Source organism: Entamoeba invadens (genome assembly GCF_000330505.1).
Source record: "Entamoeba invadens IP1 unplaced genomic scaffold scaff_1105074724939, whole genome shotgun sequence".
NCBI classification, from domain to species: Eukaryota; Evosea; order Mastigamoebida; family Endamoebidae; genus Entamoeba; species Entamoeba invadens.
In genome coordinates this window covers 160,924-178,158 of record NW_004440180.1, presented here as the reverse complement: position 1 = coordinate 178,158, position 17,235 = coordinate 160,924, and the positions used below count along the sequence as shown (strand labels likewise).

General features: G+C 35.1%; 7 protein-coding genes across 7 annotated transcripts; 4 read left to right on the top strand and 3 right to left on the bottom strand.

The window, feature by feature from the left end:
* Window positions 1-3,461: 3,461 nt before the first annotated feature.
* On the top strand, window positions 3,462-4,052 carry EIN_418620 (hypothetical protein; the record flags this gene model as incomplete). Its single annotated transcript, XM_004254706.1, has 1 exon — window positions 3,462-4,052. The coding sequence occupies one exon, from the start codon at window positions 3,462-3,464 to the stop codon at window positions 4,050-4,052; it is 591 nt and encodes a 196-aa protein (XP_004254754.1).
* Window positions 4,053-4,532: 480 nt separating this feature from the next.
* EIN_418610 (hypothetical protein) lies at window positions 4,533-6,133 on the bottom strand (the record flags this gene model as incomplete). Its single annotated transcript, XM_004254705.1, has 2 exons — window positions 4,533-4,762; window positions 4,834-6,133. The coding sequence occupies 2 exons, from the start codon at window positions 6,131-6,133 to the stop codon at window positions 4,533-4,535; spliced, it is 1,530 nt and encodes a 509-aa protein (XP_004254753.1).
* A 412-nt stretch (window positions 6,134-6,545) lies between these two features.
* Window positions 6,546-7,976, bottom strand: EIN_418600 (ubiquitin-activating enzyme E1b, putative; the record flags this gene model as incomplete). The annotated part of the gene is made up of 1 exon (XM_004254704.1): window positions 6,546-7,976. One exon carries the CDS (start codon window positions 7,974-7,976, stop codon window positions 6,546-6,548), a length of 1,431 nt encoding a protein of 476 aa, XP_004254752.1.
* A 290-nt stretch (window positions 7,977-8,266) lies between these two features.
* EIN_418590 (hypothetical protein) lies at window positions 8,267-13,147 on the top strand (the record flags this gene model as incomplete). Its single annotated transcript, XM_004254703.1, has 1 exon — window positions 8,267-13,147. One exon carries the CDS (start codon window positions 8,267-8,269, stop codon window positions 13,145-13,147), a length of 4,881 nt encoding a protein of 1,626 aa, XP_004254751.1.
* A 514-nt stretch (window positions 13,148-13,661) lies between these two features.
* Window positions 13,662-14,528, top strand: EIN_418580 (phosphatidic acid phosphatase type 2 domain containing protein 1B, putative; the record flags this gene model as incomplete). The annotated part of the gene is made up of 2 exons (XM_004254702.1): window positions 13,662-14,166; window positions 14,275-14,528. The coding sequence occupies 2 exons, from the start codon at window positions 13,662-13,664 to the stop codon at window positions 14,526-14,528; spliced, it is 759 nt and encodes a 252-aa protein (XP_004254750.1).
* A 51-nt stretch (window positions 14,529-14,579) lies between these two features.
* Window positions 14,580-15,615, bottom strand: EIN_418570 (hypothetical protein; the record flags this gene model as incomplete). The annotated part of the gene is made up of 6 exons (XM_004254701.1): window positions 14,580-14,741; window positions 14,828-15,016; window positions 15,104-15,246; window positions 15,312-15,378; window positions 15,432-15,509; window positions 15,559-15,615. 6 exons carry the CDS (start codon window positions 15,613-15,615, stop codon window positions 14,580-14,582), a joined length of 696 nt encoding a protein of 231 aa, XP_004254749.1.
* Window positions 15,616-15,863: 248 nt separating this feature from the next.
* Window positions 15,864-17,085, top strand: EIN_418560 (cation efflux protein/ zinc transporter, putative; the record flags this gene model as incomplete). The annotated part of the gene is made up of 2 exons (XM_004254700.1): window positions 15,864-16,114; window positions 16,215-17,085. The coding sequence occupies 2 exons, from the start codon at window positions 15,864-15,866 to the stop codon at window positions 17,083-17,085; spliced, it is 1,122 nt and encodes a 373-aa protein (XP_004254748.1).
* Window positions 17,086-17,235: the final 150 nt, after the last annotated feature.

Below are 17,235 nucleotides of genomic sequence, written 5' to 3'. Positions count from 1 at the left end.
CAACCCGCTTCTTTATATTTATTCAATGCAATTTGCGCCATTCCAATAATTTCAAAGTTTTTTGTTTTGTGCTTTTTTGGTTGTTTTTCGACAATTATCGAATTCTGTTTGCTTTAAATAAATGTATTTATTCATAAAAATAGAGAAATCACAAGTAAAATAATGGGTTTTTAATTTAATTGTAATATTAAATAATTTTGAAGTTTTTTGAACTGGATCTAATTTTTAATTCCTCAAAAACAATTTGAATTCACTCCTTTCAGTTATAAAACATTTAATTTTATTGAATTAATTTAACTCATTTAATTGATTTAAAAATTCAATATTTATAAGTCATTATAAATTTGAATAATAAATAAGTTTTATTGTGATTATAATATTCTTTTTGTACTTCTTTCTTTTAAATAAGATGTTATTTTTCCTCTTCGCCTTAAAAAAGAAGTACAAAAAGAATACCAAATAAAACCATTTAAATTGTTTGAGTATCTATTTTTAAGTTGTTAACCATAAAAAAACACAATAATACATTGTAGTTTTGATATTATCTATTGAATATTTTGTTGAACTTTAAAGAATTATTGTTTGTAATTTACTTATAGAGTCAGTCGTTGAACGTTATCTGGTGGACATATAGCTTTAATTTTGTCTAAACATCGGGCATTGGGAAAAACGTGAAAAAACCCGAAACAATTAAGATGGTTTTTTATGAAGGCTTCCCAAAACATTTTAATCTTTATGGTCCAAAATATACCAGATAACGTTAAAAGACAGAGTGTATTAATGTTACATTTTGTTGTTTTAATTGTTAACCATGATAGGGAAAAAAATAAAATGTATAACATTATGACGATAAAGTTGGTAATATTTTTATTACGTATTGTTTATATAAACATATTCTACCAATATGATTTTTAAAACCATATGAAATTTTGTACAACAACAAATTGTTGGCTTTTAAAAACAAACATTTTTAGGGGCAGACCTTTCCCACCCTCACCCCGTTTACCAAAATAAAATATTTGCCGCGAGTGTTTTTTGAAGGGAATCCACTTTTCAGCCACTGTTTGTGCGTCCCCATGTCACCCACTTTCCTTTTCCGTACTGTGTGGACGCGGATGTGGTACCCCCGCTTGCGGGGGGGATCCGCGCCAAGGGAGGACTTGGAAAGTGGGTGAAACGGTGCACAAACAGACTGTTTGAGTGCGGCCTTTAGAGCCTTCTTTTCAATGCTCCGTCTCACTCGGTTTCCACTAAATCAAGGTGAATTTTCGGCATTTCCTGAATTCAGGAACCAGACCTAATATTATCCAAAACGCCCATTTACTATAATTATAATTAAAAAATTATAAAATATAGTAAATTAATTCTATATTTAGACGGGGTGAGGGTGGGAAAGGTCTGCCCCACATTTTTATATACTTTGTTATTGTTCATCAATTATATCTTGTTATTTTTCAATGTTATCTATATTATATAATCAATTGTTAGAAAATATAATTATTAATTATTAATATATCTTTTATTTCTTCAAAATGAACATTTTCATAATCTTCTTAACCACACTTTGTATTTTTGAAAAGTTACAACTTTTTAAATCAATTTTATTATTTTTGTAAATGTATTTTACTTTAAGACATTGGATAAAAGTATACGTTCACTTTTTTATTGTAATGTATCATCTTTTTTGAAACTTGTCAATATTAATAACATTATCTGTTATTTTGATTGTAATAACAAAAAAAAGAACTGAAATTTATTCAATTGGTTTTATAGCTAAAAACTATTATAATACCCAATTAATTTAAAGTGTGAATTTATAAACAACAATTGTAATATTTATCAATTTTAAAACGAATATCATGTCATTGAAAATAAAAGTTTTTTACCATTACAGTCAAGATAAAAAGTCAGATGCTGAGAAAAAGTGGGATGCCAATCTAAATATTAATTAATTTAATATTATTAATAATAAATAACTAATATAAATCTATTTAGGTTTTTTCATTTTATTAATTTTTTGATTAATAATTTATATTAAAAATAATAGTAATTTTATTATTTTCAATTGAAATTAACCAATAGTTACGAGCATCCTCCTTTTTCGAGCATCCCCATATTTCCTTTACTGTATAAAGTTTATAATTCAAATAAAAAAATAAAGTCTGGATAAAACAATGAAAATAGATCATGTTTTTAATTTGTAATTATTCTTAATTAAAAAAAATAACACTAATAAAATATCATTACTGTTTTTTTATAATCATCAATTTTAATTAAAGTGTCCAAAATTTTGAAGATAAATCAAAAGTTAAGAATTTATATCAATAATCCCTTTTTTATAAATGTTTTTATAGTAAAATATAAAACAAAATGTTCATTCATAATTGATTATAAATTTGAACACTCTACTTTATAAATTCTTATAGTTTCCAACTTTAATTTTTAAATTGATATTGGAATAAAAGTTTCAATTTCTTAAAATTTTTATTCCATTTTCTTTTCAATATTTATTTAATAAATAAATAATTTTCATTCGTATTAACGATTTGTTTTTTAGTAACATTTTGGGTAAAACAATCTTCAATAAATGATTTTAACCAATTTTTTGTTATTTTTGTTATATTTTATTAATTTTTTCTATAATATGTCATTTCTCTCTTCAAAAATGCATTAATGTAAAATTTTTTATCATGTTGGCTTTTTATTATAATGAAAAGTAATTAAACTTTAATTTATTTGTGATATTTTATAGTTTTTCTTTTGTAAACAAAGACATATATTTTGAAGAATAATGGTGTATTTAAAGTCTGTGATTAAAATTGAATTGTTATTTGAAAAACATTAAAAAAGTTTAAATTAAATTTGAAAAATAGATGAAACCCGTCAGTTACTGGTTTTTAATGGCAAAATTGGAAAACATTTACAACCAAACACATTTCAAAAGTTATTTCAAAAAGATGTATATTGGCAAATATACATTATTATTACCAAAAATGAAAAATTATTCAATCAAAATGTGATATATGTTTTAATGATATCAATGCCACTAAAATTGTGAATAACAACCAACTCCTTCACCTTTCTGTGTTTGCTTAACCACCTCTTATCATCATACATAATGTGATAAAATGTCACATATAATATTAGTTTATATTAAAATACCTAATAGTAATCATTTTTATTCTAAACCTTAGTTTGGAACAATCATTTTTACGAACAACAAAAACACTAAACCAATGACATCAAAAATGCAAAATACTTATTTACGAAGAAAATATTAAAAATACCCCACATTGACAATTTAATTGTTTTTTTCAACACAACAAGGATTTAGCAAAACCCACCGAAAAGGGACTACATTTCTCGCAAATATATCAATATAAAAAGGTCAAAACTGTGGAAAGAAGAAATATTTTTTAAACTATTTAAGAACATCGTCGACTAAAAAATATAAAAAACAGATGTCAATCAATCGCGCTCTTTCCAAAAAGCATTGCCATGAAGAAGACAAGGAGAACCCATACAGCTTTTTCCAAGTAAGAAATTACCAGGCCCAACAAGAGGCGGTCTTTTTGACCATTCTCAATCAAGAGTATGATGTTGTGTTAGAAGTCCCTCAAAAGAAGAGTGTTATAGCATTGAGTTATTTTAGAGTCATTCGTTTAAAAAGTCCAGAAAGAAACATTGAATTTGGAAGTGAATTAAATTCACTTCTGGAGAAGATGTACTTTAACGACATGACTCTTGGAGTGACTGAAGGAACGGCATCAAGACGACTTGAAATTAATCGGATCTCAGAGTCCATACATAAATTGATTGAACTCATTGAACCCATTACTTTACTAAAAAAGTGTTTTATGGGGAAGAGAAATTCACGAGCGTCTGTTGTGGAGTTGTCTTTTGATGGCATCAACATGAAAAAAGATGATATTGAGAAGAAAGGGGAAAGAATAAACAAAGCAATAACATTAAGAATGAAAGGACTACAAAGAAAAGATGTCATTACATTGCCAAAACAAGATTTGGAACTTATGTCTCTCTTTTTCGTGTAGCAAATTGATCATGTACTTAAAATAATATTTTCGTTGTTATTTTTACAAATTAAATGTACTTATTATTAACATTGTCGTTAATAAATTAAACAAGAACTTAGTTAAAATGTTTTATAGCATTTGAATCCAAAATTTAAATTGACATTTAAATGTTAACAAATTGTTGGTAATAACATGAATTAATAATTGAAGAAAATTTTTAAAATTAATAAATTGAACAAAAACAACATCAAATTATATTCAACATTTGTTAGACTTTTTGGTTATTTCGTAAAAGTAAAAATAACTTTGTGTTTTGGATATAAAACATCGTCTTTATTGTTATAGCCATTCTCCAAATATAAACATGTCTAATGTCAAAAATGGATTTTGTGTGTAACAAATCTTATAAACATTAGTTCTTAAAACTATTTTGTTATTATAAAACAGATTAATTAAAATTAAACTATAAAAATATTAATAATTATGAAAATGTGGGATCTACTGTACATTACCTTCTTTGAAAGAAAAGACGACATCGGGGCGCCCTTTTGTGAGATAAGAAAGTATCACGCCCAACATTGCGCCACTTTCTGATTTCAAACTTGCGAATATCTTGTGCATGATGTCGATAATTTGTTGCTGACATATGAATGACATAGCACGAAGTTCTGTTTCCATGTGTTGTATTGCAATTTCGATGTCTTTGCTTTGCTCGACTTCCCTTCCGACTTGCAATGAGTTGTGTGTAATAACAAATAGTATAAAGTACTATAACTACAATAAAAATACTTAAACAAACGTTTTGAGAGGAGTGACACCACAACAACATCAAAATTGATGTTGTTGATATCCAAACACGCAGACAACGTGTCACTTGCGTAAACAGCACTATTCATGACTCGTACACACTTCCTCCCATCGAGTCCAGTGTATGTCAAAACACACTGAAATTGGTGTTTGATCTTCAGGACTTCATCGAAATGGGCGCACTCAAAAAGACACGCCACGTCATCCGTCAGAACTCCAATTTTGCCGCAATCGACTCGCTCGCCAATCGACGAGCCAAAGACCCCCAACACTTCCATTCCATCAGGGGTTCTTAATTTGACATGTCCGAGTACTCCCACAATGTTCTTCTTAATACTTTTGAGATAGTTCTCGTCGAATGTCTTAGCAAAGAAAGTGCTTCCATTTGTCAGTGTAGCCAAAGTGGTAGCAATTGGTATATTCAACTTCCTCAGCTCATTTCCTATGAAGTAGTTATTGATCATAATCCCATACTTCTGTGCATAATGTCCGATCTTTTGGAACTCGGAAATTTGTTTGATATCACCAAAGTCGAAGTATTGACTATTAACTCCGTGGAAACAGTCGACCACTCCATATTTTTGAATCATTTTCAGCGCATATAAAAGTGCTTGTTTATAGATGTACTTTCCATTGTACTTATTAAAAACAGGAAAGGTGTAATAATGACACCACTCCGCTATTTTCAGTGTTTTGCTTGGGTGTAAAAAAGTCGTTTTTTTACTCTCAAATGCAATGGATTCCTCTTCACTCTCAAGTTGGCTATAAGACGACAATTCCACGTTGCAGAGGACAAACTCGTAATAACTCTTCTTGTTCTTCTGTATGACGGATATTTGATCAGAACACAGAACAAGAAGAAACGGCTCTGTGATCGTTTTGATGTATTGCCCAATAGAACTCAAAACAGTGTTATCGCATATGACGACTCTTCGAAAGACAAAATCCCGTTCATCGACTCCGCAGACGTATTGCACTGTATTTTCCTCGAGCTCGGGGATCCTTTCTCTCCTTTGGTCTTTTTCTATAAATCGATTTTGTTGGTCTGGCACAAAGCTGTGACAAACGTGACAGAAATATCTTGTGTGTGGGCAGATCCAGTGTGTGACTGGGGAGAAGTACGCAGCGCAGTGTTGGCACTTTGGTATTTTCAAGAAGGGGATATAGACATTAGTGACGTCGTATAAAAATGGCCTAACCACTACACTCACTGGTACACCAATCCGTTTGACTATATCGTCGTTACCTGGGAGTACGTGGTAACTCGGCTGAATTTCCATCTTCTCGTCCATCAACCTATTTTTTGGAGTTCGACCTTGTGTTCTATACTACTATTGAAGTTATTAACATTTTTATTTACATTTCTGTTCTTTTAACTCAGACTCTTATATATAAACTATTTTGAATCTATTTAATAGTTAATAATTAATAGTTAATAATTAATAGTTAATAGTTAATAGTTAATAGTTAATAGTTAATAGTTAATAGTTAATAGTTAATAGTTAATAGTTAATAGTTAATAGTTAATAGTTAATAGTTAATAGTTAATAGTTAATAGTTAATAGTTAATTAATACAATTTTTTATTATTAATGTTTATAAGAGCCAGATTTCAAATTTCATAGAAAAAAATAAAAAAAAATATTTCTTCTCTAATAAAAATATCAAAAAAAAAAATTTACTCGTTAAATAAAACTCATTCAATTCAATGCTTTCTGTTCTCCTCTTTGAGAACAAACTCGACAGTCCTGACGTCGTCTTTAAACAGCAAAGTGTCTTCAAAAGCTATGTTAAGCTCTTTTAAAGTCTTTTCAGCGATTGTATTATAGCACTCAATTTCGTCCTTTTCTAACCCCTCATCAGACTCAAACAAAAGTCTCTCCCCGGTGAGAACAGTAGGATGTTCTAGTGAACACTCTTCTGTAACTTTTTGTATAATGTCTTTCAATTTTGTGTCGAGCTCTATCTCCAATGGAAGAATCTCGTTTCCGCACACAAAGCACTTCTTATTAGGTTCCGTGCACTTCTCGAATGTGAGCAAATGGTTTCTCATTGGTGTTTTAGCTAAGTAGACCATTCTCAATGCGTCATTATGTTTTCTCAGTATCTTCGCCATTTCGACCGCCATCAATCCCGAGATAATTGCGTTTGTCGTCGCAATAGCTGGAATGATGTTCCCCGCCTTCTCTTGCACTTCGAACTTCGAAATAGCCTTTAAGTTGAACACAAAACATCGGATGTTTGTTAATGAGGAGACAAAGTCGACCATCATCTCGTCGTCCTTTTCATATTCAAAGTCCCCAGACTTCTCCTTTCGCCTTTCAAGTTCGTCAAACTTCGTTTTGTATGTGAAGACTAAGTCAGCTAATGTGCTCTCATTCACCTTTGTTGCACATTTCGACATCTCATCGTAAGTCATCAAAAGAGGCTTCTTCTTCAATTTCCAGAGATCTTCACTCTCGCGAAGTACTTTGATGTCTTCATAAAATGCTTTCTCAAAGACCGCGCGCCACCTTTCAGTGGTGTTGTCGAAGTTAAAATCGTTTAAGTAATTCCCTTCGTCACTTTTACTGAACAACTTCTGGAAGAGCTGTTTCGCCCAAAAGACACAGTGGACGGCACTACTTGGATTTGTTCGAATGGTGCACACAGCGTATCCCTTTGGTGCGGTTTTGGGTTGACATTCATAGCATTCCGTGACTTTGGGAAGAATTGGGGTTGTTTGTCCCAAGAAAGCAGACGTCCCACCGTCGACCAAAGGGACATCAGAACACACGCACATGTGATTTACGTACTTTCTAGCTTGTAAATTATCAAGTGCGTTGATCACAACGTCGAACCGCTTATAAAAGGAGACGTCGAACTTCTTGTTTTGAATTTCGCAGTGATGTGAGATGACAGTGGCACGGGGGTTGTACCGACTCTTTGAGATCTCTGAAGCGACTTTTGCTTTACTCTGTCCTATGTGGGACTTGTTAAACAAAAACTGGCGGTTCAAATTTGAAAAATCGATGACGTCCAAGTCGATCACCTCAATATACTCTATTCCCATTAATAACACATTCTTTAATATCTCGCACCCAATACCACCAGCACCCACCAACAATACTTTTTTGTTATTGAACTCTGTGTTCATTTTACTTAATACTATTTTAATAGTTCTTTTTTATTTAAAAAGTTACTAATTTTCTTTTGTTTTTTTTAGTTTTATATTAGTAAGAAATAATTAAAAGAATAGTTAATTTATAAAACCATAAGTTTATTAAAAAATTTATTAAAAATTTTATAAATATTGTTTTTTAATATGTTGATTAATATTTTTATTAATAAATGATATTGGTGTTTTATCAATATTTTATTATTATTATGTCCTTTGTATGTGGTGAGTTTTTGAGACTAAAAAATGTGAACAAATAGTCTTATTAGATGTTCAATAAGCGTTTTCATTTTCGCTTACGATCAAAGGAGACTCGACTCTCCGTTCCAAACACTTTGACATATTCGCTCAAAGGACTTGATATTACTGTCACTTCTGAAAGGAGAGTTCCACAAGTCAGTAGTAGTATTTCTCAAGACATAGAACTAACAAATTCTTCAACTGAATCCAACCAAAATTCAATAGATGAACACAAGAAGCAAATGGCGACAACAGTTTCTGTGAAATTTTCATCTCTTGAGATCTGTGATGACGTCAAACCCATCTTTAAATTGGCTGGAGATGCTCCTTTTGACATGTCGATGGTAGTTGAGCAGTCTCTCTTAACATTTCATATCTGTCATCCATTGCTAGTTTTCATACCAAAAGATGTGAACAAGTTACATGAGTATTGGTCGAAAGTCATTCAATACTTTTCGCAGTACTTCACATCGCAACCAAAAACTATATTTACTATCAAATATTCTATTTCTCTCGGGACACTAATACTTGAGGATAATCAATCGAAAGGCGATTTAGTGTTTGAAGGCAACTTAAATGGTTTAGTCTACGTCGGTTCGGACCATAAACACCCACTCGAGACTCTTGAATTGGAGTTACACAATTTCCACATCTCTTCATCGAAAAACGAGGTGCTCAATCGAACAAATTTAACACTGAAAGTTACTAAGACGATTGGACGGAAACAGTTCGACGAGAATTATCAAGTCGATTTCACTACAAAACCAATTCAACTGAAGATCGGCGCGTTCGAATGCTTTTTAATGTCACACATCTTCGACCAACTCTCAACTGACATCCAACACTACTTCTTTAATAAACCTCTCCCCTTCCCACAACACACATCAAAGGTCTTCACACCAACAGACGCAGTGCAACAGACTATTAACTTACCAGTCATGTCTGCTCCAACACTGAAGAAGTATCATGTGATCATCCCAGCTATCACAGTGATCTTATCTTCGGATGTGAAGAACTTTTTGATCTCAGTGGACACCATTCATATGTCGGGGAAGACTAGTTCGATGACCGTCGACTTCGATTTCCTCCTCCAGTCGTTCAACGCGGACAAACAAAAGTTTGAGAACGTCATCGACAAGACCAAAATCAAGTGTGCGTGGATTAACACGTCGTGTCGAGTGATCACAAAAAAGGCGTTCAATGTGAACATCACGCCACATTTTTTAATCTCACTCTTCTCTCTGTCTAAAATGGTCAGAGACGTGAAACCAAAGAACTTCGACATCACCACTATCATCACCCCACAGAGAACGCCTCTCCCCATTATCAAAGGATTTGTCGTCTCCAATTGCTCCGGCTGTACCATCGAATTTGTCGTGAAAGATAGAAAGATCTTTGCAGAGAATGGACAAGACGTCGAGTTACCAGAAGGTCAAGATGTCGTGATGAAAATCGAAGGGTTTAATTCGGCGTCATTCACTATAGGTGGCGTCAAAAGAGTACTTGAACTCACAAGCCACGACACTGGGAAACCACTGGGATATGTCACTTTAGAACGAGTCTCAAATCGGCAGTTAAAAATCGTCTCTCCAATTTCAGTCTTTAATACAACATCCCAACGCATCGTCGTGTACTTCTCAACCCCTTCAATTAAGAACTTCTTAGTAAAAAAATTGCGACCGGAAGAAACCCTCTTTTTACAGCCCTTTTTTGCTCGAACGTACTTCTCCGTGGCGTGTGCGCCGGAAGGGGAAGTGCCACAAGAGAACAAAATCTGCACATTCCATATCCCTACAGAAGACGACACAATACACCCCGAGTGGGAACAAAGTATCACTAAACTCTATGGAAAGGCCCCCGTCGATATCATTATGATGTCACCTAAACTAGGGTTACCAACTAAGACCTTAGAAGGAAAGTACGTCAGAACAGTCACTTTTGTGGTCCAACACCCTTACGTCTTTAAGTCCAAATTACCAATCACTTTAGTCCTCGAGTTGGACGATATCAATAAGAACAAATTGGAGATACCGCCATTCGGTAAGACTACATATGCACACAACAATCAAAGACTCTCCGGTATCTTACGAATGACTGAAAATACCGTCGAGAACTTCGATATGGACAAAGCTGGTCTGTACGTCAATTCACAACCGTTCTACCTCTTCCCATCAAATTTGAGAGGGAAGAAAGTCATATTTAAATCGCCGTCGCATATCAGCGAAATGAACATCTCCTTTGTGGAATACGAAAACGCTCCCACAGAAGTCGTCTTCTTTGTGAATTACTTTGTGAGGAACTACACGTTACTACCACTTGCAGTGAATGACATTAAAATACCGACCGATGGCGCCGTTGTGCCGATTACCATTCCAAAAGTGATGAACCAAAAAGAAGCAAAAGCAGTGAAGAAGCTCCAAGACGAGAACGTCGAAAAGAACGTGAGAAAGAGGAAGCGGACTCAACCCACCCCGCGCAAGACTCCGGAGAACAGTGAGAGTAGTGACGATGACATTTCAAGTGATATCGACAAGGAAGTTGAAATTGGACATCTTTCATTGCGGTCGGAGAATTACTTGATGATCAGTAAACAAGTTGTCCTGTGCTTTGACAAGATTGGGGAAGTCACACTCGGGACTCCTCCCATTGATTTTGTGTATAATACGATAGCTGATGACACCCATGGGATTAAAGTGTGTGTAGTGAAGCAGAAGTACGTTGTGCAGAATTTGATGGTCCATCGTATGAAATTTTACTGTGCCCAATTTCCAAGTGGGACTGTGGTGTTACCGAAGTCGTATGTCCCCTGTAACGTGAGTGGGAAATTAAAGATCTCAGCAACTGTTGTTGTCAACGAAGAAGAGTACCAGAGTGAGGACTTTTCTATTTATAAAGCGATGAATTGCCAAATGATATTAACAGGGAAAGACGAGAAGTACATCTTTGTGAATATCAGTGTCACTGTAGTTAACAAAGAGTTCACTATTAGCTTTGATGGTGTCCAAAAGCCGAGTTTGTGTGTTCAGAACTTCACATCGTTTCCAATAACATTCGCGCAAGTGAACACGATCCACACATACACTATTCAACCAAACAAATCATTTCCTTTTGCGTGGACAAACCCTACACTGAAGCATTTAATACAAATGCATGACAAGGAAAACACTCTAATCAATCCATTAATATCTTCTACACAGCACACCCTTCAAATGTTCAATTCACTGAAGAAGAAACACGAATATGCGTATTCCTCTTTCGCTCTGAATAAGGGAACAACTTATATCAATTTTAATACCGTCAGTTTGTATGACCCCAAAATAGACTCGTTGCCTTTATATGACTTCTCTCTGGCTGTTCCGTCGTTTGGAGTCTCCGTGTTAGTCAACAGCATGGAGTTCTTACACTTCTCTGTATTTAACGTCCAAACTAAAGTCGTCCAAACCTTTTTACACACTCATTTGGAGTGTTCGGTGGACTATTTCCAAGCTGATTGTCAAGATGTGACTCTCTTAGAAAGTAAGCCCGTGATTATCTCGCCATCGCCATCGTCTTGGGTGTCTGACTCCAAGCAAAACTATTTCCACTTAGGCTGCAAATTACTTCGGATGGGGGTTGGAGAGATTTTGAATTACTCGTTACATGTCGTAGAGATCACAACGGCGCTCCAGACCACTGAAATTCAAATTGATCCTTCCTTCTTAGTACGTGCTTTAGAAGTGTATAATATCTACAAGAGTGTCTACTCTACTATTGAAACTGAGAAGAAAAAGAAAGACGGAACATCTGAAGTGGTCCAGGAGACCTTCTTTCTTCATATTGAGAGGTTTGTGTGTAACTCATTAGCATTCCATGTCACTATTAATCCAAGTGCAGTCAAGCCACCACCTTTATCGGAGTCTGCAACTACTTTGCACCACTTGACTCAAATGAACGCAGTCAAGAACGTCCCAATAGTCGTGCACAGATTCCACTCAAAGCCCGTCGAGACGTCTTTCAAAGACTTCGCGCGAGTGATCATCGAGTACTTCTCCAAAGAAATCAATTTCAAGTCCATAAAGCAGCAATGGGCAAGTGGGATAGTCGGATTGAATAACATACGACTCTCCTATGAAGTCGTCGATTACAAGACCTTTGAACGGTACACCATCCCCATCGACTTATTCACTGACGTCGAGAAGAAACTCCCCGACGAATTCAAGAACTCCCTTGAGAAGACTTTTTATAAGAGCATCGATCTTGGCGTCGATGCACTCAATGATGGGTTTGTCTCGGGTATTAAAGGCCTTTGGAGCACCCCCTCTACTATGTACCAGATGGCTAAAGAGAAGTCCGTCTTACTTGGCCCACTAGGATTTGTCGGTGGGATATTTGCGGGAGTAGCTGGAGTGGTAGTCAAGCCGATCGATGGAGTTGTAGGCTTTGTGCAAAATGTTGGGATGGGGATAAGTGGGGAGTCCTGTGGCTTTATAGCGGAGGATAGAGTCCGTTTTCCGTGGTATGTAGCTGGTGGGGATTACAATGAGAAAGATGCAGTGGGGTGGTCGTTCTTAGTCGAGTGCAATAAAGGAAGATATCACACTGCAAAGTACATCGATTGTGTTTTTAAGCAGCGAGAGAAAGGAATAGACACACTTGTAGTCACCGAGACTGCACTCTTTGTTATTTCTAAGAACTATGGGAGTCGGCCGGTGTGTACTTTTACGACATTTTTGTCGTCTTTTATTGGAATTGTGTCACACCCCACTCTCCTCAAAATATTTTACAAACTACGTGGCGTGCAGAACTCATTTGATTTAGTCGGGTGGACTACTGTTGAAGCCAACGCGTTAAGAAGCATTATAGAAAACTCAAAAGGACTTATAGCAGGACTGGATGTCGAGAATGTGTTACTTCCACCATCATACCACTAACCAATGGTCGTGGACAAATATAGAAATATTCAAATCTTTCATCGTGTTTCAGTGCTCTGCACATATAGAACATTTATAGTTAAATAAATTATTCGTTAAACTAGGAAAGTTTGGTGTAGTCTCTTGTATTTATATTACTTCATTTAGTTCATGTATAAGTAAATATTAGTTTCATGGAAGTAAAAAGGAACATAGAAAGTGGTTAACTGTGGAGTATCATACTTCCAAAATTTTATACAAATAATCCCGTTTTTTGCCTTTGTTTTGTATTTAATTTTTGACTTTTTAACACAATGAAATTTCAATGTGTATTGGTCTTTAATAACTGGACCTCAATCAAATCACTGATTTAATAAACCAACAAAAAACAAATTTTAATAAAAATAGTATAAATATTATAAATATACTATAAATATATGTTATTGATTAGATTTGCTTTTATATGCACGTTTTTGATATGCAAACAAAAGTGGACTATCCAAAAGAGGAGCAGTGAAACTAGAAAAGAGAATTGATGAACAAATATCTTGTGTTGTTTCTCTCAATAGTTTACGACCTGATTTATATCGTATTTACTGGAATCTTGGTAATAGTGTTTTCTGTTGTCCACGGCTTCCGCATGGAAGTCCCTGATCTCTCTGAGAACCCAAATGTGACGTACCCGTACATTCCACCAACATTTTCAACAGTAGTCGCTGGTATCGTCGCATACCTCCCCACCATCATTTTGATTTTAATTGTTGAACTCCGACGACTGAGCTTGAGACATTTGATATTCTCATTTTTGTCACTTGTCGCAGCCATTTTGACGGCATTCATGTTTGTCCAAGGCGGCAAAATATATGCTGGTCGACCACGTCCAAATATGTATGAGTTGGTCGCAAGAGGGGATGAAAGGGACGCTTGGAAGTCTTTCCCATCTGGGCATTCTGCTGCTTCTTTTAACGGGTTTGGTTATTTTTCGTTGTATGTAGCGGGGGAGTTGAGAGTATTTAGTGACAAGCCTGAGATGTGGAGACGTTTGTTATAATATTATAATATAATTATTACAATTATAATATTCACCGATTATAATAATATTATTAATATTTATACTATTAGTAGGAATTAATGAGACTCAAGTGTAGTTATTCCCGTTATTGTCCCATTTATCCTTGCAGGGATTATTGTGATATCAAGAACAAGAGACTATTATCATAACTTCAGTGATATAATTGCTGGGTCTATAATAGGACTCTTCTCGGCGATTATTGGATACTTCGCCAAATTTGCAAGTTTGACCTCGGCTAAGTCTGGTGATATCAAAGGACCGAAGTATGATGATGACCAAAAGGATGGGGATGTTGAACTGAAAGATGAGGAACTCCACCAAGACAACTAAATTAACTCTTCAAGAATACATTTTTTTACTCCAACACAAAATGATAAGAGATTATATTGCAGGGGATCCAACAGGCTTTGGGATGAGGGGTTTCTTGTTTTGAATGTCTTCGTCAGAGACATCATCTTCCGTCTCTGAATTTTGAGGTTGAGTGGGGCCTTTGTAAGGCTTAACAGTTAAGAAGTAAGTACATCCAATGATAGGATTGATCCACTAAAAGTTATTTCTATTTGAAGTCAATAGAGATAAGAAGTGTCATTTCTACGCCACTACTTTGTTAGAAAGACACTCTAACAAACCCAAAATACACAAAGGAGATATTGTGCAACTATGTTAGTTATGAAAGGTCTTAAAAAACATTGAGGAGAGCCCGAGTGGACTAGTGTGAGATTTTCCAAACAATAAGTGTATCCCTTCGAGACTGAAATTGTTTGAGTGACTGTTCCCCCCAATAGAACAAACGAAACGACACCGCCGAGGATGTATATCTATAATTGAGTCTATTGAATCGTATAATATAGTATTTAAATAGTATTGAATAGTATTGTATAGTATCATATAGTATTAATACAAACTCCAAAGGAATATGACGCCTTTTTGAAAAGGAAAGACGCAATTGCAGTTGCCAACAGAACGAAAAAAGACGAAGAAAGTGAAAGGTATCCGACGTACTCGAGAATCGGGTCATATCCACAACGATATTGAACTCCATCTGCTTCTATATGTTATAATTAATTAATTAATATAATTCATTTAAACTATTCATTGAAAGAAGAAACAAACTCAGTAAGAATGTGGGATACCACCCGATAGAATCACACGACGTTGAAGGGTTCGACCCACCAAACACCTTTATGTCACCTTTGAAATCTATAGAAAACAATTTATAAAGTACAAACAAACGTCTCTGTTCGAGACAGTCGAATATGGCTTGTCGTTGATCAATATGGAGAATGTCGCGATCGATATGAAGACTAGTAACTTCTTGTCAACACCCTTTGCTCCTTCATTTAATCATAAATTAACAAACGAGAAGAGTCAAGTAAAACGCAGAGGTGACGGCATAGCAACACACCACCCCTTTCATCGCCTCAGTGACTATATTGAATGGAACAAAACCCAGAAAAACATTTTCACTGAATAGTAAAGTGATACTATAACTATAGTACTTAATTGGTACAATTATTGTTTGCAATCCGTCTTTAATATTTGGTAAGAAGTAATAAATTATAGTTGATTACTAGTTAATTCTAGTATACAATATTTCTTGTATAATCATTATTGGCTATTTGATGGTAAAATAACTTTGAAAAGAAAGAAACGAAAGTTGGTGACATGACGGAGAGCAAAGAGAAAAATATGACTAAAGAAGAGAAGATCGGAGAGATCGAAATGAAAGATGAGAAGAAGGAATCTGCGTTCTATGAGATCGGTCACGACTCATGGAAGCTCTATAAAGAGAAATTCAATGTTGGAGCGACGAATAAGAACAAGAAGTTAAGGAAGTTCTATAAAGAGCAGTCCCGCTTTGTCGACAACCTTTTTGAGGAACCTGTTGATGAGAAAGATGACATTGGTGGGTGGCCGTTTGTTTTCATTTTGGTGAATACAACTTATACTATATACTATAGTAATTTAATTATATATTATAATAAAATAAAAATATAATAAAATAATAATAAATAGCACAAAAATAGCTATCTATGGGAGTTTTGCTATTAACTTGTGTCTCTGTGTCACGAAGATTGTTGCTGCTGTGTTTTCGGGGTCACTTACAGTCATAGCAAGTGCGTTGGACTCATGTTTGGATATTGTGTCTGGTGCCGTTGTCTTCATCACGGCGCTCTTGATGAAGAAGCCGAACCCTAGTAAGTACCCGATAGGGAAGAAGCGGATGGAACCATTAGGGATTATAGTATTTGCGACTGCTATGTTTACTGCGACGATTCAATTGTTGACATCAGCAGGACAGACTCTTCTAGCTGGGTCTTCTGAGTTTGAGATGTCGATCTTCCCCATCTGTGTCATTGGTGCCACTATCTTCTTAAAGTGTTGCTTATTCCTGTATTGCAGAACGGTGAATAACCCAGCTGCTGGTGCGTTAGCGGACGATCACCGGAATGATATCTTGACCAACACCTTTGGTATGTGTATGTCTATAGTTGGGTATTACTACTTCTGGTGGTTGGATGCTGTAGGTGGTATTGTCTTATCGTTCTACATCATGTTAAATTGGTTCATGACATTACTGGAATATCTCTCGATTATGTCCGGAAAAGCAGCGCCACAAGAGTTCATCTCACAGATCATCTTGACGTGCTGGAACCACGACCCGAGAATTAAGGCAATTGATACTGTGAGAGCATTCCACTTGTCAATGGGGTATATGGTAGAAGTCGATATCGTTTTGAATGAAAATATGACACTAGCTGAAGCCCATGACATCGGGGAGACTCTCCAAACCAAAATTGAGAAACACCCCAATGTGGATCGTGCCTTTGTCCATTTGGATTACAATGATGACCATGATGTGTTTAACGAGCACGAACAGGATTGAATTGCCTAATCCAATTTGAAGTGTTTCTGTTGTAAAGGACTTATTGTTTTGGTTATTGGGTTACTTGCATTTTCTTCGTCTTTTTGTGTGTTTGAGTACAAAAAGTACAAAAGAGTCTCTTTTGCCTTTAAAAAAGACTTATTTAAGACG